This window comes from Eptatretus burgeri, chromosome 2 (assembly GCF_056783735.1).
Source record: "Eptatretus burgeri isolate ZD-2024b chromosome 2, Ebu_testis_v1, whole genome shotgun sequence".
NCBI classification, from domain to species: domain Eukaryota; kingdom Metazoa; phylum Chordata; class Myxini; order Myxiniformes; family Myxinidae; genus Eptatretus; species Eptatretus burgeri.
Window position 1 is genome coordinate 11,714,965 of NC_140962.1, and position 22,696 is coordinate 11,737,660.

At 42.6% G+C, this 22,696-nt stretch overlaps 1 protein-coding gene across 4 annotated transcripts in view; it reads left to right on the forward strand.

Annotated features, from left to right (window-relative positions):
• Positions 1 to 22,696, forward strand: part of LOC147031430 (lutropin-choriogonadotropic hormone receptor-like) — a 141,278-nt gene that overhangs the window by 103,335 nt on the left and 15,247 nt on the right. For 3 of the 4 annotated variants that reach the window (XM_085862987.1, XM_085862976.1, XM_085862970.1), the window contains 2 exons: positions 6,358 to 6,546; positions 14,107 to 14,214. In XM_085862987.1, coding sequence (XP_085719113.1) covers positions 6,358 to 6,546; positions 14,107 to 14,214 — 297 coding nt within the window. The remainder of the gene's footprint in view (positions 1 to 6,357; positions 6,547 to 14,106; positions 14,215 to 22,696) is intronic. The other variant, XM_085862981.1, reaches the window with a different exon arrangement.

The window sequence follows — 22,696 nt, forward strand, 5'->3', positions numbered from 1 at the left end:
TGAAGGTATGAGTTGCAGTGAGGGGTAATAACAGAGGGGGCAAAGGGAAGTAGGAGATTGGAGGTGTGGGAATGAATTGGAAGAGAGAGGGTGGGAGAAGGAGGCAGCTTTGTGGATATGAGGGTCAGACAGCTTTGAGAAGGGTGAGGGGGGAGATGGGTGAGGGGGGAATTGAGGGAGAAGGGTCAAGGGGGAACTTTTTAGAAGGGTGAGGAGGAAGCTTGGAGGGAGAAGAGGGAGAGAAGTTTGTTTTGAAGAGGGAGGAGGTGGCTGATTTGAGAAGGAGGAGGTGGCTGATTTGAGAGGGAGGTGTGAGAGGGAAGCTTTGAGGGAGAGAGGAGACGATGAGAGCAGGCATGACCATGGGGGAGGAGGGAGAAGGGCGAGGTGGGGAGAAGGGAAGGATGAGACTAGGTAATGGTGTTGTGAAGATGGGAGTGGGCAGGGGAAGGCACAAAAATTGAGATGGTGGGCAGAGGGGGAGGTGTGATGGGATTTGAGAGGGCGGGAAGAAGGTCAGGTCAGGTCATGTCAGTTACGGGTGCATGCACCAGAGCAGCGCGTCGCTGCATCCACTTTCTGCCGGTACTCCAGGGGCCTCTGTCTGACCATCCCCCAGGCAGATGCCTGGCCCATCCCCATCTCCTTGAGATGCCAATCAACCTGCTGCAACCACGAGGCACGTGGTCGGCCAATTGGCCTCCTCTACTCACGAGACTCCCTCACTGAGAGAATCTAGTGAGCAGGATCAGCGTCAGGAAAATGAGACGTATGTTCATACAGCCGCAGCTGACGCTCACGGACTATGCAGGTAACAAATCTCATCCGAGTCTCTCTCAGCAACCGCTCGTTGGATACAAAATCCGACCAGCGATAGCCAAGGATTCTCCGAAGAGACCTGGTACCAAAGGAATTAAGTCTCCATCTCAGATCCCTGGTCAGTTCCAAGTCTCACATCCATAGAGCAAGACTGGAAGCACCAAGGACATGAAGACTCGGACTTTCGTCCTCCCGCACAGGTACCGGCAGCACCACACCCCATGATCCAGTAAATCCATGACTCCCCAGGCCCGACCCAGACGTCTATTGACCTCTGACTCACAGCTCGCAGAGACATGAATATCACTGCCAAGGTAAGTGAATCTCTCCATGACCTCAACATCCTCACCACAAACAGGCACAGACAGGACAGCAGCATTCAAGATGTCATTGAAAGCTTGGATCTTAGTTTTGACCCAGAAAGTCCGTAATCCCAGCGGCTCCGACTTCTCATTCAGCACCTCGAGGGCCCCCAAAAGGATGTCTAAAGTCTCCACAAAGATGACTGCATCATCTGCGAAATCAAGGTCCGAGATCTTGACATTCCCAAATGATGCACCACAGCTTGATCTCGATGACATCCTCCTCAGAATCCAGTCCATACAAGTGCTGAAAAGTGGGGGGGGGGGGGCAGTACACACCCCCTGACGAACTTCAGTAAGAACTGGAAATAAGTCAGAGATGGTACTACCACATCTCACAACACTCTCAGTACCGGAGTATAGTTCAGACATCAGATCGATCAGTTTTGGTGGCACCCCATGAAGACCAAGAATCCTCCAGAGGGTATCCTGATTCACCGAATCGAACGCTTTACAGAGATCAACATAGGCTGAAAGCAGCCTCTGCCGAAACTCTCGTCTGCATTTGGTGAGGACACGAAGAGCAAGGATACGGTCAATCGTTGACCTCTTTGGTGTAAAGCCTGACTGCTCTGGATGCTGGTGCTCAAGCAGATGGTTGCGAACCTTATCAAGAATAATTATCCAAGCAAAGACCTTTCCCGGCACTGAGAGCAGCGTCACCCCTCAGTAGTTGTTACAGTCTTGGCGATCACCCTTCCCTTTCCAGAGACAACAAGGCCCCTCTTCCAGTCAGTTGGGATGATGCCTGTCTTCCAGGCAGAGCACAGAACTGCATGCAACGACACGAGTGCAGCATTTCCACCAGCCTTGAGAAGTTCAGCATGGATGTCACAGATCCCTGGAGCTTTACGCCATTTCAACTGGTTCACCGCAGCCTGTGTTTTCATAAACGAAGGTGGACCACAGTTGATTGGAGGGTCAGTAACAGTGATTGTAACACCCCTGACGTCCAACTCGACAGCTGGTGGATCAGCGTGGTACAATTGCTCAAAGTAACCAGCCAAACAGGTGTTCACTTCGGACTCCTCTGTCAAGAGTTCTGGATCATCCTCCAATGACCATCAACGAGCACATGGTCAATCTCCTTTGCCACATCACCAGCGTTGGAATACCAAGTCCAGCGATGAGCTTGTGGGCACTGAAACCATGAACCAGCCACCCTACATCCATGACTTCTTGCAAAGTCAAGGAACTTAGTGCCATTCTGGTTCACAGTTCCAGACCCATGGGGACCAACACACGTGTCATCTGGTCTCCGAACCTCAGAGAGTGCTGCAATACCGATATCCAAATTCTTGAGCTCAGATGATATAATAACAAAGACAGGTGTTCATCCTCTCTTAGGGATAGGACATTCCAGGCACCCACCCGAAGGGACCGCCTCAGGTTAGCCCAAGGAGACCGTCGTCTGGTGGACGACACTTCAGCACCACTCCGACACACTCTCCCGCAATCTGACCCGGGAATGTTACCCCGTGGTTTCCCTACTATCATCAAAGATTGGGGGTCCCGAAGGCTTTGCCCCAATCCCGTCATCCGGTGAGCTGCCCTGCGAAGGGAAGCTGCACAGGGGGTACTCCCACGGAGTGGTTTTTCAGATTTCTTTGCGTTTTTGTGTTTTGCGGAAGGAAGGGTTTTACGGTAGCCGGAGTGCAAATCCTGCCACCAACCTCTAATAAGAAGTAACCCAACTGCAGGAGGACGTCCGCAGACACAGTTGGGCATTAGATATGGATGGCCGTTGGCTCACAAGGAGCTCCTCCGCCCTTTGACAGGTTTTGTTTTTAATCCTGCTGGGTGTCCATATCCAAACACCCTCCTCACCAGAAAATCTGGTCGGGAGACGGTTTAGTCGCCGACATCCCGACCATGGCACAGGTTAGTACAGGTTTACATGATACCTATCGCAAGTCACAGATCCGATCTGGCCTGACCTGGCCTGTGGGAAGAAGGGGGAGACAACTTTGAGAAGTGGGGGGTGAGGGGAGAGATTTGAAGGGTTGGGGGGAGATAGGTGAGAGGGGAGGATTGAGGGGGAAATGTGTGGGGGAGCTTTTCAGAAGCTTGGGGGGGAAGTGATGATTGCCTTGAAGAGGGAGGAGGCAGCTGAATTGAGATGGAGCGATGAGAGGGAGCGGAGACAATGAGAGCAGGCACAGTCATAGGAGAGGAGGGAGAAGGGAGGGTGGGGAGAGGGGAAAGATGAGACTTGGTTGTGTTATGGTAAAGCTGGGAGCAGGACGGCGGGAGGAACAAGAGGGGAGGGGGGGGGTGGGGTAGGAAGAGGAGGAGGTGTGATGAGAGGAAAGAGAGAGCAAGTTTAAGATATTGTGGAATGTACTGTATGTGAGCGTGGGATACTTGTTCGGCTGGAACGGAGCTCACGGATGTTTGAAAACCAAACAGATTGGGATACGAGAGGGGGAGCTGTTATTAAAGCAGAGGGAAATGGAGAGGAGCGAAGAGATGAGGTCGGATGGGGGACAAGATGGGAGGAGTAAGGAGTGGGTATAACAGGGGAGGTGTTAGGAGGAGGTATATTTAAGGAGGTGGGATGAATTTGTCCTGAATTTAGAGAAAAAAAATAATTAATGGAAGATGAACAAGCATTGCAAAATGGGGGTTTTCAAATTTGTAGGTCAGAGATTTGTTTAAATGCATTGGAGGATTGATGGAGCTCAGAAGAATTGAGAGAATGAAGGAAGGAAGCATTGTAACAGATGGGATTTTTCGACACAGGATGAAAGAAAGGTCGAAAATCAGGTGTTTGAAGAAGAAGAAGAAGAAGAAGAGCACGTCAGAGAGGTCGAAAATCCCTCAGGTGTTTGAAGAAGAAGAAGAGCACGTCAGAGACAGGAAGTCAAAACATTTTGAGAAACCATTTTGTTTTTTGTTTTTTGTTTTTTTTTGAAGATGAGGGAAGAGGGGGCAGAGTAAAGCAAGAGTTTGAAGAAAAAAATTGTGAAGGTGAGTGGTGAATACCTTCACAATCAAAGTGGGATTGGAAATGTAGAAGGGAAAGAAGAAGGAAAAGGAAGAGTCTGTAGGGAAGTCATGTGGTTACGAGAGGGAAAGGTGCGAAGGGAAAATATTCTTATTTTAATTTTTTTTATTTTTTATTTTTATGTCAAGACATGAAAGAGAGGGTATAGTTTGGAGGGAGTGATGGAGAGATTGTCGGAAAAAAAAAACAACCTGAAGGTGATAAAGAGAAAATACAACAAACAGATCATGCACACAGACGAGAAGAAGCGTAGGCCTCAAGAAAACCCGACATGAAAAGATGACGAAAACTCAACAATTTGCACAAGTTTTAACACAAGATCGAACAAGAAACACACAGTAAACACAGAGATAAAACTGGAAGGGCACTCGGTAGATCGCATACCTCCACCACGTAATGCCTGATCCAGGAGAACATATCGGGCCCAATATATTTTTGAAATATCATGCCATACAGGACTATATCGCTTTTCGACCGATCTCTTAATGGTGACGAATCACTGAAAAAATTATCGTAGTCGGATCCGGATCCGGATGTTCACAAAAATCGAATCATTTTGTCCTTGTCACACAGCCAACTTGTCCACAAAATTTCATCCGGATCTGTCCGCATCTTTTTGAGATTTCCTGTACACAAACAGACAAGCCGGTAGGCGACGATGGGTCGCCGAGCATGGAAACTATAAGATGTAGAGCAAAATGGATGTCGTATAGCGGATAGGGAATCACCTTACAATTATGCATATCAAATCTCATCCTGTTCCATCTGCTGATAACTACTCGGTATCCATTTGAATGAAAAGTACCGAAAATGCGGTTTGAAATCGGAAATCCCCAAAGTTCGAGGGGGTGCTGTGGGTGAACAAAGATCTAAATTGAAGATCCGGCTCGATCGTTTGTGCACAATGTATTGCAGACGATTAGTGTGAATTTTCATGACCATCCGACCATAACCCGAGGAGGAGTAGCATTTGGCGCGAAGGCACCGCCAGCTCTCGCATATTATCGATTTTTGCACTTATTGACCTTTGACCCCTGGCCTAAGCGAAATCGGTCAATATGTCCTGAGGCAAAGTTGTAGTACTCATTGAGTACCATGAACCTGCAAAGTTTCATTCGTATTGATGCACTCACCAGGTCGCTAGGGGGCCTTCAATTTTCGCCAATTTTCACGCATACCCTAATTGTAGGGGGCGCTGCGGGTAAAGTATTCCATATATCACAAAAACCGGAATATATTTGATGGAGCATCACCTGTAGATCATTCGTGCCATATTTCATAACCCTACGAGGGATAATGGCTTTCGGAATTGATTTCGCGTGAACGGTACCGATTTTGAAGGTTTTTCGGTTGTTGCTATGGAACCAAAGCATCCCGAGCAACCATCATAATTTCCAAAGCACTAGGTCATAAGATGTACCTACCACCCGAGTTTGGTCAAAATCCGCCCACGTTTACTACCAATTATGCTGATGACAAACGAACAAACATCCAAATAAACAGACAGAATTACTCACAATAAGGGTCACCTATTTCGGCGACCCAATAAGAAAGGGGTGAAAACATAACCTCCTTCACCTTCAGTGGTGGAGGTAATAACAGAGTAAAAACGTGACAAAAACGACCAGAAAATTTAGCTTTGAGAAAGTTCGGCAGAGAGCCTGAAGAAGAACCGCCACCGTCACTCAAGAACCGGAACCGGAAGTCCCATTATTTAATTAGTTTCAAATTTAATTATCTTGTGTGCACATATATCTTTACAATTAAATTATAGTTTGTTTCCCCCAAAAAGTCATGTGCTCATTTTAATTTATGAAAAATGCAATCCATGGAGTTTCAGTTGCATACATACGTACATACACCATAGGTCCATTATAGTATGATTTCTTTATATTCATAATATATCGAATTGGGTGCCAAAAAAACCATGTCTAAATTGCATAATATGTGTTGCCACAGTTGAGCAGAAAAACGTATAGTTGATGTTGAGAATTTTTGCAGGTAGGATGGACAGAGTTGCCTTTTCTGCATCCTCTATGTGTTTCTCTCATTTATTTTCCTCTTGTATTCATTCCTTCATGAAATATCTCACATTTTCATTCTTCCTCAACTTCATTGTCGTATTTTTTTTTTCTTTCACCATTTTTTCACATCAACCTCACCCAACAGTGATGTTTCCCATACGGCGTTGACGGCCTTGCCCGAGCAGGGCCTCAGTGCTTTGAAACATCTGAAAGCGTTTGAAACAGTTACGCTCAAGGAACTACCACCACTTTCTGCACTTGGATCGCTTGAACAGGCTAATCTAACATATTCGAGCCACTGCTGCTCCTTCCGAGATGTCAAATCAAAAATGAGGTGAGAAGCACATTTTCAATCTGATGCCGTTCATCAATTCATCATGTGGACAAAAACAACAAATATATCAATAATTTGTCTTATCAAAAATGGTTTTTTTTCTTTCTTTTAATTCGATTTTGTTTATTTTTGCATGACAGGTGGTTGGGTAAGCAGATGGTAATTCTACATAGGGAGCACTTAACACCACCTTTTAATGAAACGGGTACAAAAACCTTTGACTATCTTAATTTTTTTTTTTGAAGTGGTAAATTTCATAATGTACATGAATGGATTGTTCTGCTTGAAAGTAGACAAGAGAGCAAGTAAGAAGTTTGCAAATGAATTAAAAAAAAAAAACGCGAAAGGCGATGGCGGAATACGGTTTCTTCTTGCGAGTTTAAAGTTTAAATCCATGTAATTCATGGATTACATTACCATGTGAAATCTGCACGGCCAAAGTGACAATAGTTGACCCAAAATGTTGACGTTCATTGGTCAAGTGCGATTATGTCCTATTTTGTTGGTAAATTTTATGATTAGAGATGGCAAACTGAATTCCTCCACACTGTCAAAAAGCATTTAGTCCCAGATGGTTTCTCCCAACATGCCCGAGACGGCTGTTGTTCCTCCTGTGCAGTGTCTTGAGTGTTGATGTGGTTCTTGTTTGCTTCTCCAATCCATCTGCTTCTCTTAACAACCCTCTGTTTCACTTTGCACTGAGCTCTTCTCTGTGTCACCAAAGGCAGCACTGCCCTTTGGAGGAGGTACACAACCGAAGCGTCACTGGCTGATAGCTTGGAAAAAAATCAAAGTATCATCCATAACTTGCAACATTCAGTACAGCTATGTTCATGTTTTTAGGATAGGGAAGAAAAATGAGGGTGGAAGTTAACTTGTGAAAAAAAAAATTGAGAGAAGAGAGGTGGGGTGGAGAGGTGGGGTGGGGGGGGGGGAAGCTAGTTGAAGAAAAGGCATTTTGCTTCGGGGAGAGCTCATTCATTTGTTTTGTATGCAGCAGCTGTCTGATACTTAGCATCATTTTTGGATGAATGTTTATGCCACTGATGCATTATCTGGATGTGTTGAGACAAGGAAATAGAGAATCATTTGGGATGGTTGTGCAGATGTAGGGAGGTGGTAGTCAATAATTCTCCCATTTTTACATCATCATCATCATCATCATCATCATCATCATCATCATCATCATCATCATCATGCGTTATATCTGCACTCGTGTACTTTTCCATGAATTCTGAAATTAGTAGACAATGGACAAAACAAAATTGTATCTGCTTGTTGAACTGCGTTCAAAGTATCACAAGCTTTGCGATAGAAAGAGTAAACAATTGTAGAATTCCTTTGTTTTCATCAGGATTTGTCCAAGACGATGAAGGGCTGACAAACTAGCTCGAAGGTGATGTACTTACCTTTGAGTTGTGGAGTCTAGGCTTGATTCTCCATCCAACTAAAAAGCTTTCATCCTGATACTTCACAAGCAGTGTTGCATCAATGAGTATGCCAAACTTCAGAAAGTACATGAAGCTCACTGCCGTATCTGCTTGGGTTCTCGTGGACAACAGTAAACTATATATATATATATATATATATATATATATATATATATATATATATATATATATATGTATGTATGTATGTATATATATATATGTATATATATGTATGTATATATATATATATATGTATATATATGTATGTATATATATATATATATATGTATATATATGTATGTATGTATATATATATGTATATATATGTATGTATATATATATATATATATGTATATATATGTGTATATATATATATATATATATATGTATATATATATATGTATATATATATGTATATATATATATGTATATATATATATATATATGTATATATATGTATGTATATATATGTATGTATATATATGTATATATATGTATGTATATATATATATATATGTATATATATATGTATATATATATATATATATATATATATATATATATATATATATATATATATATATATATATATATATATATATATATATATATATATATATATATATATATATATATGAAGACCACAAGGGGAAAACCAGAGATGTCAGTTTTTATAAATTTCAGGGTTATTGCACCTGCCAGTAGTTGGCAACATAAGGTTTCCTCTCACAATATTACTTTAACAAATAACCAGGGGTGTCACATAATTTATATGCTCTAAAGTTTAGCCGTGCAATGAAAAAACAAGTGTCAAAGCTAAACAAGTAGAAACCCAGAGTTGTCAGTACTTTACTGCTGGTTATCTCCCTTTCATTCATGTTAACTGTTCCACCATAATATTCAGAGTTGAGAAACTAAAAAATGAAAGGTTGTAAAACCTTCACAGCATAAACTCTGAGCACTACAATGGCCTATTTGGTTATATCATGGGCTCCGTAGTTGGTGCATATCGTGGTTCAAGCCTGGTCAAACCTTTATTGTGACTTTTATGGGGCCCACGCCGTGGCTTAAGGGTTAGCGCGTCTGAGTACCCATCCTTATTCGATGTACCCACCGCCCAATCAACCTGCTTAGATGTATGAGGGAGTCACATGAGGTGACTGGCTATCGCGGGGGTGGTTTATCCTTGGTTTCCTCTCGGTTTTCCATCATATTAAGTAGTACGGAGTAAGAAATGGAGAATCCGTCGTCATATAAGCGAAATACCCTTGAGTATGGCATTGAACACCAATCAAACAAAAAAACAATGACCGTTTAATGTTTAAAAAAAAATCTGTGATCACCAAAGACATGTAATGTATGTTAATAACCAACAAGCATCAATTTGCTACACATCCTGGGTTAAAATTGTATGGCAATTATTAAACAAGGGAATAACCAGTGATGTCAGTTTGCAACATTGATTCGTTCTTTTCTCTTAAATTAAACAACACAGAAGCTTGGCAAATGCTACATGCCTAATTTGATCGGCCAATGATCACTCTTCCTTTTTCTGGAAAAGAAATCTATATGACAGTTATTAAACAGTCCACCAAAGTCTTGAAACTTTGTTTTTCAGTTTCTTCAAAATTGACTTATCCTGAAATCTCTGGTTTTCCCCTTGTGGTCTTCATATATATATATATATATATATATATATATATATATATATATATATATATATATATATATATATATATATATATATATATATAGTTACTGTGGGAGCTTTAATGTCTTTAAGCGAATACTAGCAAATAGTACTGCCGGTTTAACATCTCCTCTGAAGGACGGTGTACTCTTTGATATAACAGCCCTACTTGTTAAGCCACAGTATGGTGGTATGTAATATATACACACTGATGAAATTTCACACACTGATGCAACTCAAAGCCAATATCCCAGAAAAGAAACAAAATTGTTGGAAAATGTTCTTAAGTTTTTACAGTTTGGCTGCAGCCTTTACTTCAGAAAGTACATGAAGCTCACTGCCGTATCTGCTTGGGTTCTCGTGGACAACAGTAAACTATATATATATATATATATATATATATATATATATATATATAGTTTACTGTTGTCCACGACCACAAGGGGAAACAGTGAACTATATATATATATATATATATATATATATATATATATATAGTTTACTGTTACTCATCCATCGAGCACATACAAGGTATGCCTCTTTCTTTTCGTCACTCAACCAGACCCAGCATGGTTGATTGCTCCATACTTTCATTTTCTGCACGCATAATGCGTCCAAAGTATGACAGTTTCTGTTGTAGTGTCAATGCTTCTAATGTACTTGGTGGTCTCATTTCTTCAAGCACTGATTTATTTGTTCTTCTTGCAGTCCATGGAATTTTAACATTCATCTCCAACAAAACTGTCAATCTTCTTCCTTTCTTTCTTTGTCACTGTCCATGACTCACATCCATACATTGCAACAGGAAATACCAGAGTAGTCACCAGCCTCCTCTTGGTTTGTATTGTCACTTTTTTTTCTTTCCAGACCTTTGGCAATCTGTACATTGCTGCAATCCACAGCTGTCAATGTATATCTGGTTGGAGGTTTGGATTTTTTTTTCACCTAAGTTCTCAATTTGACTCAGACTTTTGCCACAAGGAATTCATGATCTGTCCTACAGTCTGCACATGGCAGTTTATTGGCAGATTTCACTTCTTCATCTTCTGTTGATTAGAATGTCATCAATCTGATTTTGATGTTGCCCATCAGGTGAAGTCCATGTGTGCAGTCTGCACTTGGGTTGTTTGAACCATGTGTTTCCTGCAGTTACGTGATCATTCCCCACAAATAACTTCAGTATTCGCTCCCCTGGCTTATTTTGGGTACCAAGTCCATGCTTTCCCGCAATCCCTGGTGCTCCTGCTTCTCCAATCTTTTTCATTTTAGTCTCCGATAATTAATAATTAAAACATCTCCTTTAGGCACCTGTTCTTCCAGTTCCTGCAACTTTTCATAAAACTCGGCCACATATTCTTCATCTGCAGCAGAAGTTGGAGCATATGTCGGAATGAAGGTGGTGTTTACTGGACGTCCTTTCAACCTCACTGATATTTACCTATCATTGACTGGGTTGTATCCCAGGACTAGACCAGAAATTAAAACTTTGTAATTGTCAGATTGAAACTGCCCCAAAACAGTCCATCTAAGTTAACTTATCCCCAAAAGTTCAGTTCTTGTCCTCCCTATTTATAACATCTAACTTTCACTGATTTATGGACCGTACATTTCATGTCCAAATTTTGTGAGCTCAGAGAAGCTTTGAGTTTGCCATGTCCAAATGCTTGAGAAACTCAGAGTTTGACTTTCAGTTATGGCGACCTCAGCGACTGGATTTCCTTGAGGGTTTGATCCAGTCCCATCAGAAATGCCAGTCCTATTCATAAAACACTTTCCTCTTCCCCAGTAGCCATTTGGGTGCTTTCAAACCTGGAGGGCTCATCGTCCCCCAGGCAAAAATGCTGCAGTTATAACAATAGTATATGAGAGTTGTACTCTCATATACTGAAGTTGATAACAGCTCCAACTCCAGGAGGCTGCAGATAATTACTGTAGGAAAGGAATGCTACTATTTTTGCTTGGGCTCGGCTGGCACCGTCGCTTTAACTCTTTCTAATCATCATTGTTTTATTGACATGTACTGTACAGAAGTGGTTTGCCACTGGCCTTCTTCCAGGCAGTGTCTATACCAATCACAGCCATTGTTCTCCATAAGGGAATCCTCTGCCTAGGATCAAGGTTACTGGCAATATGTACCAGTTGCCTGCACAGCCATACACCACCTGCTCTCATGGCTTCACATAATCCTGATCGGGAGGCTAAAATCGGGTCGTACACCTTTCCCAAGGGTAGCCCACAGGTTAACAAATGCAAATGCCACCTCCTAAAGGCTTGCTGCCTTTACCCTGCTAAACCTTTAGCCTTTGGTTTATAAAACCTTAACCGCAAGGCAGTGGTGGATTTGGATTCAGAGTTTCCTTCTTCTAGATGAGCTTCCTGCCAAGGCTAACGAGCCCCATCTCCTCCAAGCAGTGACAGCATGCATTGTTTTTGTGATAAGTTTCACGCCAAAGAAAAGCAAAGCCAAAATATTAATGAAACAACCAAGTGACAAGTAAGTTAAGCAATCGGATGAAGTGAAACTGAGTTTTAATACAAGGTGATTGAAGGGCAAGGTATAACGAGCAGCATGGAAACATCCCAAGGGTGAAGGAATAAGGTTTGAACAGCAACTCCTATCAAATCTGCTTATGCAGCAATGCTTGCAAACGAAACAGAGCATTTGACAATACAGAGCTTTGCCAGGGTAAACACATTACAGTATATCTTAGAATGAACAATCAATGTATAAGTGAATTTGCGTGCAGACTCGACATGACACAACAGACACCTGTCCTTTCCACAATGGTCAAAGCTTGTCCAGAAACCTTGACACCTGTGCATTAAATATCAACGTTCAACACAAAAACTGCTATTCTCGGCCATAGGCAGCCTCTGGAAAAGTGGCAAGAAATCAGTTTTCGTTGCTTGACCAGGGTGCAACTTGAACTTTTTATCATCGAGACAACTATGTGGTGGACTCTAAGTAAAACGTTCTCCATGAGATATCGGCCCAACATAGTATCATGGGTTGTTAAAGTTGACACCAGGGTCCAAAAAGCCACTTTTTGGAATTTTGTCCATTTTCATCGACACCCTGCCCCAATGATTACTTATCCTGAAGTTACAAAACTTTGGGGACAGTCAGATATCAGAACATATATAGTTGCCAAATCACAAGTATTGAGGTTGGCGATGATTTATTCGAAAAATTATCATAACTGAAACTTTATGATTTATCCAATAAAACCAACATCCAAGTAATTTTTGTCATTTTGAAGTGATCACAGCTTCCTCAATAATGCACGCAGACATATAGAAATGCGCACAGTTGCAGAAGCCAGTGTGATCCTCCACAGGGGTGAAGCACCGAGGTCGTACATTGATCAATCATGATATAACAATGACAGTCATTCGGAACTTCAGAATTTGAGACTAAGCAATTCCTGGTTAGAAACTAGTGATTGTGATCGTTTTGAAAACATTATCTTCCTCAATAATGCAAATAGACAACTCTAATTGCACGCAGGGGTAGAACCTACTCTGCTTGTGGATAAGTTGGCATGTCCAGGTCATAATATAATTTAATGAGGCATAATTACCTCCACCACCGAAGGTGAAGGAGGTTATGTTTTCACGCCTTTCTGTCCGTTTGTTATTTGCAAAAATCAAAGAATTTTCAAGTACGTATATTGGTCAGTCGATTTTGTTATTCTGTCTGTTTGTCTGTTTGTTTTATCGCCTTCAGGTCACAATTTTAAACCGATCTTCACGAAACCTCACCACATGGTAGTTTGTCAGAAGGAAGAAGCCTATTGTTTTTAAGGTCAAAAGGTCAACATTGGCCAAAGGTTAACAACTTAGGTGAGATTTCTAAAATCCAAGATTTCTAAAAAATATATATTTTGGAGGGTCAGGTCAGGGTCATGAACGATGTCTGCAATGATGTGAGGGTAATGAAAAATCTCTATTTTGTACTGAGCAGGTTGAAATCGTTCAGGTTTTCAAAACATTTCATTATTCATCATCTATCTGTTCATCATCACCTGCATTACTGATCTCGAAAGTTAGTTCAGTGGCAGTCCTTAGTTCAGTTAGTTCACTATTGTCACAGTCCTGATAAGAACAAACATCAGCACAGGAACACCAGCACCAGGTAAAAGGCATGAGCATCATCCAGTTACACACTTTGACTGCTCTCAGGTATGGCTAACCACCTCCAAAACTGATCCGGGAGTGGGATCTTTGGTCATCCAGACAATGGTGATATCATCACCATCAGCAGCCCAGCCATGTCCATGATGAGGTCAAGCTTGAATGGCAATGGATACCTGATTGATAATTGCATCAAAGAAGGTGCGAATGGAAAGCATCTTTGGTGGGGGGTGGGGGGAGGGGGGGTTGAACCGCTTCGTTGGGTGATGATGCTAAGCAAAATACTCTGTATCTTGCCTCATTCAGGTCATTAGTAGACTGTTGCCCCTACAATGAACAAGCACACTCTTCTAATGAGGCCTCTAAAGTGCTGCTGGAGTTGAATGAAGAGCCCAGGTCAGAGAAAGCCACCAGGTATTCTTATTTTTCACAGATCAGTGTAAAAGGTCGAATTTATCCATTGCCTTTAAACGGGCTCGTGGAATTACATCCCGTGAATACCAATTAGATTGTTCGAAACAGCATCCATCACCCAGACTATCTCAAATGATTCCTATGTCAATAACCCCAACTAGATTTGTATGTCCAGTGGAGAAGGGCAGCTTTGAGGGAATGACTTTCGATACATTGAGGGCGATGGCGGCAACATCAGTGTCAGGGCTGTGGATGATGTTTGCATCAGTGTAACTTGCGTGTTTCGTGTGAAGCATCAACTTGTTCATGATCACTGATGCATGTCCGCTTGTCCATCATCACTACATGTCCGCTTGTTCATGATCACTGATGAGAGAGGGAACAAGGTGCGCACTTCGCGGGTCGGTCGTTTCATGCTCCGATCTCAACTCATGACATTCAGTTTCATGTATGACAAACAGATTGAAATCCTTCCCAATCTCTGGTAGTCGATGCTGTCGCCATGTTTGAAGGAAGAATTGGAAAAGTGCCTCTTTGTTCTTGTCGTCACCTATAAACTTCTTCTTTTGAGAAGATATCTTCTGTGACAGCCCATAGATACAGATACTACTTGTGCTTGAAGCATTAGAACGGCATGCACACTTGGTGTTCTTTACAGACATGACTGGGTATCTATCCACGACAAAGTCTGCTCTTGAACTTCAAAACCTCTTCATCAACTGAGTAATCATTCATAGCACAAGGATCTTTCGATAGAAACTGAGTAACGTGAAAGAAACGCTTTCTGTGGTAGCGAACCTCAGCTGCCACACAGTCCGTCCCTCTTGCATGCAGAAGTATGCATTTCGCAGTGGAATCTATGGAATCGAGAGACGGTGGATTGCAGTGAATAGTTGTGAGCTAAGTGTGAAAAAGTCACAGCAGTAAAATCAGTCAAGCCAGGCCTTAAGGAAATCTGATAGCAAATATCTCTTAAGAGCGGCTGCAACCTCTTCTTCTTCTTCTTTCGGCTGCTCCCGTTAGGGGTCGCCACAGCGGATCATCCGTATGATCCGCATCGTGATTTGGCACATGTTTTACGCCGGATGCCCTTCCTGACGCAACCCTGGTCGCCTCTTACGACACAGGGATATGGTACACCTATTTTAACCGGGGTATACACCGGCCCAGTACACTGGTACTCATTTCGCCGACCTCGGCAGGATGACAGGCTGAGTCAACCCCCTGGTGTATTAATTCAGTGGCCCAACGGGGCTTGAACTCAGGACCTTTTGGATCCCAAGCCGCTGCCCTAACCACTGCGCCAACACCAGGCTTGAGCGGCTGCAACCTCCCTAATTAGAAATGGTCTTTAGTGAAGAGTTACTTGCCAACTTATCAAAACCTAAATGCTTTCTTATCATCTCTCAGATGAGAATAGAATCAATAAAAAAATACATTCCTGCATTGATTGTTTGAGCTTGGACAAGACTATCCTTTTATGACTTTCCTTGCCCGAGCTTTAGTCAGCCAGCCAACGCAGGCTATCATTTCAATAGATGGCATCTCTTTGTTACAAGCAAACAAACTAGCCAGACACATTCTATATGTACCCATTTAATGACACCAGGGTGGATGACATTCCCGCCGTATCCATTTTCGTGTCTAAAATCACGTAACAAAATGGCGGCAAAAAATGCCCCATTTAAAGAAGTGATGTTTGTTATACTTTCCCTCAAACAATGCTAATTTTCTTGATCAAGGAGTCGTTTCATAGGTTTTCTGGATCTGTGATGACAATGGATACATGGTTAGAGGGTGTCGGGTCAATAGTTGAGGAGTATATCATAAATTGACGTCATTTTTACCGAGAAATAATCTTAAAAGCAGATCTAAATATAATCTGTCTGTGCTTGAATTGCGTTTGGTTTTCACCCGTATTCCGATGGTATGTTAGGTTTTATTTTTATTCCATTGTTTGAAGAAATCACTTGTTGTTTTACATGGTTTTGTCTCAAAATGCCAGGTCATACTGAATTTATTGTAATAGTTAGAGGTAGTAGACAAAAGTTGCAACTCTGAGAAATGACAGGGTGTCGTTTCTCGGAGTTGTGATTTATTCTACTCCTGAAATTCAATTAATTTAGCGATTCTTTTTTACTATCCCTTTACAGGCAGGCTGGATACATAGCTTAGCAGACTGACTGGTGAACCATGAAGCGTGTGGCTGTATTGAAGCGTAAGCGGAAGGCTCCTGTCCCATCTTCAACCGCGTGTTTGTTTTGTGAAAGCAAACAAATCGTGGAGGAGAAATTACATTGAGGAAAGCTGCAGAACAGGGAAAGGAACGAGTTCGGCAAGTTGCGGATGAACGTATTCGTTTAGAAGATACAGTCAGCAGACTTAGTGCAGAAGATAGCAGAACTGACTGATGATGAATGGTCTGAAGATGTGTTTGTTTGGGATAAATCATGTTGGAGCAATTTCAGCACAGAAACTAGACTTCTACTCCTGCGTCAGAAATTCAATTCAGACGCCGCCAAAGCTGATTGTTCAGCATTGGACCAGGGCCAAGCATCTTTGCGGCAATGAAGATCATCTTCAATGATGACCTGGGAACTATGCATGTTCTGTCAGAACCCTGCAAAAGAAGGATGGTATAACGAAATGTCTCTACATTCAGCATGTCCCAGAAAGTCCTCGATATGGTAGTAAAAAATGTCACTATTTGGGTTAGGTTGGCAGGAATTGTAAGAGACTGCGCGATGAAAGGCAAATATCACTTGGATTGCTGGGTAAGGTTTTAGTGAGCCAACGAGAAAGTCCAAGGAATGAACACTGAAAACATTGGGGACAACTGCTTGGATGAGTTGTGCCCTGATATGGTGCAAGGATTATCACAAGGACATGTCTATGATAGGTCCCAAGTGTGGCACCAATATCAAGACATGTGCTGTTGACATGTTATTCATCCAACGTACCTATCAAGAAGACAGAGCTTCGATGATGACGTGAAGAACATCATTGGGTCAAGGTGTAGTACTGTTCATCAACTGGACCCAACATCACCGTACCCTAGTGACCTAAAAAGGATAGCTATAGTACATACACTGTAGAGTGCTCCTATGGCAGACTCTGACACCTCATCCATCAGATCAGATGAGATACCTGCAAAATTTGCTCCAGAGGATACACCGATGCAAGAGATCGTGCATGCAGCTCTACAACTGCACTCAGACTTGCAAGATACACAATGGCATAATGCGGGGTGACATAGTGATCATGTTGCAAAAATAATCCCAAACATCCTCTATCTGTTTCTGAGTGTTCTGTTCAGAGGGGATGTGGTACTAGAGACAGAGGATGAACAAGAAACAAATGATGACTTACAGGCAAAGATTTGCAGCATTGCTCAAGATATTGTTACGGTTGTGGGGATAGATGTAAGAATTTAATAAGGAATTAAGCACTGTGTAGAGTTGCTTGGTCTGTGGACGAGTAGAAGCATCTCGATAGAACTAAGTTTGGGAATCTGTGAGCTTAAGTGTTACGTGTCACCACATGAGGGGTGGTGTGGTGTTATTTATCCTCGGGAGTAAAAATAAGTCCCCCAGTACGTGATTGCCCTCTGTGATTTTCCCAATTTTTTTTTTATATTTCAAGGCAGGCAGTAAAGCTGGGAAACGCGTCCCTAAAACGACAACAAACAGGAGAAGCCCCGTCTTCCCGGGTTTGGGGGAGAGCAGGCCATGCCCCGGAGGTGGGGGATATAGAGAGCACCAGGAGGAGGCTGGAGATTGCAATACAGGAGAGGTTGGTGCATCCCACAGGTGTATTGTGGAAGGCTTCCATCTAGAAAGGATGGGAGTTCGGCAGAGCACACGCACGAGGTCGGAGTGAGGACCACATGAGGCAGGTGGCACCTTTGGAAGAGGAAGACTGGGACATTTGGAGTCTTCATGTGTGAAAAGCTGCTTGTATATTGCCTAGCGTACGTCTGCCCGGCAACAAGTGACGTGTGCATGTGCTGGTGGAGGGCTTCCATTCCAGGTTCGATGGGGATCAGCTCTGGTCCAACCTGAGTACCAGTGTAATTAGAAAAGGAGGTGGGGGGGGGGGGTTCTTTTTGTTTTGGTCACCCTTTTGTCTGTATTTGTGTCCATGTGCAAGGCCTCGACCATCGGAGTTATTTATTTTTTAGTGTCATTATTTCCTTTTACATTGTTGTCTTTGTAAATATTTGTGTATGTGCATTAAATGTGGTTATTTTGAAGAAACTATTCGTGTAATCGTAGTGGGTTTGTGGATTAAACCCCCCCTGTGTATCCATTCCATTCCGAGTACTCCTTCGCCGTCTGCTTTTGACCTCTGCCATACCCTTCAAGCACGTGTTGAAATCAACGTGGCTGCCTTCTCTTAATAAGGAACCACTCAGCCGTCTGGGGGCTGTCAGTGTTAACCCCCTGGCTCCGACAAATTTGGGTCGCGAGGTTAACTTGAGCCAGCCATCCCACGCGACTATTATTTATACATTTGCTAGAAAGTGTTCAGCGAACACCCGCAGCTTCTTAATGGAGTTGGCTGAGACGGTTCACTGGATGATGTTGAAGAGTTTGTCTGCAGCATGTACTCGGCTGTTGACTGCAATGCAGGTGTTAATCAAGCCAGACTTGACATGTTTCAGAAGGGAAAAAAAGAAATGGAAAATCTTCCACCAACACAAAGGATGTTCTTCAGTTAAACTATGCAAGAGCTAATTACCAAGCAAAGGTGTGGCTGAGAGCTAATGAGTGCAACAATCAGCAGAATGTTGGATTGCCATCATCGACAGGGGAGTGAAAATAAACCAGAAACGGACTGGAAATCGTCTGGATTACTCTACCTGCTGCTCCCGCAGTTTGTGTCGAGCTAGTATCTTGTGGCTACAAGAAGTGGTGCAGAACTGCTGCCTGCAAGTGCACAAAATCACAACAAATGTGCATCCCCTGCCTGTGGGTGTGATGCAGGAGGATGCTGCAATCCATTGGGAAATAGTTACACTATCATGCTGCAGGAGTCACAGACTGAGATAAGAGCAAAGCGGAAGTCAGGAACATTAGTATACATCGATTACCCACATTTTAAAATGTGTGATATACCAAGTAGATGTACGTCATTATTTTTGACATCATTTTTGTGTTAGTTGTCATTAAAACTTGGTTAAATTGTAATGATTTTGTCATTTTCTGAAACACTTACCCTGAAAACAGATAAAATCGACCCTGAGATCAACACAATCGTGTAAGTAGTGAATCATTGCTTCTCTCCTGGTTACAATGGACCCACATGGCGACCATTTTGAATGCCGTCATTTATACGATTTAGGGCGATCTGGGAAAGTGTCATCCACCCAGGTGATGATCCTGAACATATTACCATCACATTTGGGCAGTTGGTTTGCTTGTAACAAAGAAATGCCGTCGAGCTCGGTACAGATGGTACAGATGTTATTTTCCGCAAATTATGCATAACTTGGGAATTGGTTGTTGATGTTGATGTAATTAATGATGTGGACTGCAGTCTCTTCTAAGAGGACTCTTGGGAAGCACGTCAGAAGCAACTTGACTTTTTTGCACTCATCTCACACGCACTTCAGCTGCGAGGCTACACCTCTTTTGATTGGCTTCTAAATGCATTTACACAGTAAATCTCTGAAAAGTTGTATGAAACCAATCAGTTCAACAGCTCAGTTCATATTGGTGGTGTGTCTCGGTGCCCATGGTAGCGTTTGAGACCGGTCGCTTTTGATTGCTGGCCTTGACGCATAGTGCTGGATGAGTGACGCGAACGGTTTGACATATTCATCGTTTCTATATTATTACCTCCATCAACAGATTGACAACATGGCAGGATAAAAGTCGTAAATGCTGAGTTGAACAAACGTCCTGAACTCATGGACTTGGTTAAGTGAAGCACGTCGTCTGGGACCCTGCCGTTGGTTTGCCGCCAAACACTGCTGATTGTGACGTCATCGATTCCCTCTTTGAAAATTCTATCTATATTCGATTTTTTTGAATCCGCCATCATCTGCGTAAATACATGGAACACATAATGTGAAGATTTTGGAAGTAGGAACAGAATATGTTCGGAGAAAAGTGTGTTAAAAGTTCCAGGCTTACTCCTATTATATTATGATACTGTATATTATGATGATTACTCAGAAGGGAAAAGGGAAAAGGCTTTTGACCTCCGCCACTGAAGGTGGTTGGAGGTTATGTTTTCATCCCTGTCTGTTTGTCTGTCTGTCTGTCTGTTTGTTTGTCTGTCAGCAAGATATCTCAAATAGTTGTGGACGGATTCAGACGAAACTTGGTAAACAGGCCGGGTGTGCAACAAGGATGAAATAATTATATTTTAGTGAAGATGTGGATACTATAATTTTCAGTGATTGTTCACCATTGAGTGAAAGGGCTAAAAACAATAAATCGCACGATATCTCAAAAAGTTGTGGACGAATTCAGACGAAACTTGGTGGACAGGTTGGATGGGTGACAATGATGAATCATTGGCAATGATGGTGAAGATCTGGATCCAGGTACAATAATTTTTTTTTTCTCACTATTGAGAGATGGGGCCAAAAACAATATAGCAAGATATTTCAAAAAGAGACATTCACGTATCAGAAAGTATCCTGACCTACGAAGTCGTTCACGCATGTTTCTTCTGTAACTAGCCAGCAAGTTCCGATAAAGCTCTTCATGTAGCTTCAACGTTTCATCTTGACACTCATGTGAAACAGAGTTCTTTCAATTTACAGGACGAGAGTCTCATAGCAAAACTCAGTAAAGGAGACATGACGGCAACGGACGCCAAATATCATGTTCACTGCCTGGTCTCCTTGCAAAACAAGGATAGGGACAAACAACGAATGTCATGAGAGGACTTTCACCCAGGTAAAACCCATAGCAAAGCATTTGCCAAACTCATTTCTGATATACAATCTGTTTTAGAAGATGAAGATGTTGGTACCCCAGTTTTCCAACTGTCTGTACTCAAAAAACTGTATACTAACACGGTTAGAAGCTTGGAGAGGGCTCTCCTACAGTTCACATGACTAGATTTAAAGATAAAGTTCTTGCCTACTTTCCTGAATTAGAGGCAAACCATGAGGGGCATTATGCGCTGCTGTGGCTAACAAAATGTGGAGAAGTCTATCAGGACAGGTTGTCAGCTTGATTATGACGATGAAGCTGTGCTCCCCTCTCAAGCTGCTAACATAGTATGCAGGGAAATTTTGAAGAACCAACACACTCCATTCAGTGGTGAAGTCAAAGAAGCTTACCAAGAGCAATCTGTGGCACCCTTCCTTTTGATGCTTGTAATCATGATGCTCTATGGGCCAAACATACATAATCAAACAAACTACTTGTCGCAACCAGTCTTAATGCTGTCACAGTTGCTGATGTACATCAGTTGCATGCATTGCCGAAAATCATCTGTGGATACGTGGCACACCGGACGAGAGAACGCAATGTCTCTTCCTTGGTGCTTTCGTGCATTCAAAGACACAATCAAAAGATCTTGTAGAGACAATGCACCGATTTGGGACCGTCTGTTTCATATGATCACGTTCTCAGCGTTTCCGCTGACCTTGGCAACTTTTCCATTCGACATTTTGAGACCGTTGGAACAGTGTGTCCATCCTCACTTAAACTTGGCATCTCCACAACATCAGCTGTCGGTAATATTGATCACGATCCATCTGCAACGAGTGCTTATGGATCATTTTGTGAGACAGGCATCTCGGTATTTCAGCATCCGGACACTGAAAATCTTGGAACTGAGCAGGCACGAATGGCGTTTGGTAAGTCTGGTAATAAAATTGCCGATCCACCACAGAGCTACTCCTTCATTCCAGTCATGTCTGTGGCAAAGGGGGAACCTCCAGTTCCAGAAATACGAGGTCTAACTGAGGCGGATTGCAGCCAGATGAGTGACGCAGTGAGGAAGTCGTACAGCTGGTGTAAGCACGTATCAAATACCATCGACACAGAAGATCCCCAAGTCGATACACATGCATCTTGGGCAGCCTATCATGCCAGGAAAGGAGAGGAAGTCAAAAGCGTGAAAGACACTCTTGTGGCTGTTAATACACTCGTTCCTTTGTTTCCCGAAGATTCAAAATCTGTTGGGATGATTCGCCATGGAATCGATGTCGTGAAAAGAGCAGTGGAGGCTCTCAACCCCAGGCCAGTGCCCTGTCGTAGCATGCGATCAGCCCTTATTCCGGCTTGTCAACTCGATCCAGTGGATGTGGCCGGAAAGCTATAGTGAAGATTCTGTTGTTGTTGTTATGCTGGGTGGGCTGCATGTCACGTTGACGCTGCTTAAGTCACTTGGTGACATTTTGGAGGGAAGCGGATGGGTCTCCGCATTTACACAAGCTGATATGGCAACCCCTGGAATTGTTGACTCTTTCTTAAAAGCGTTGCATGTCAAGAAAACTGCCTGTGCACATCAGGTA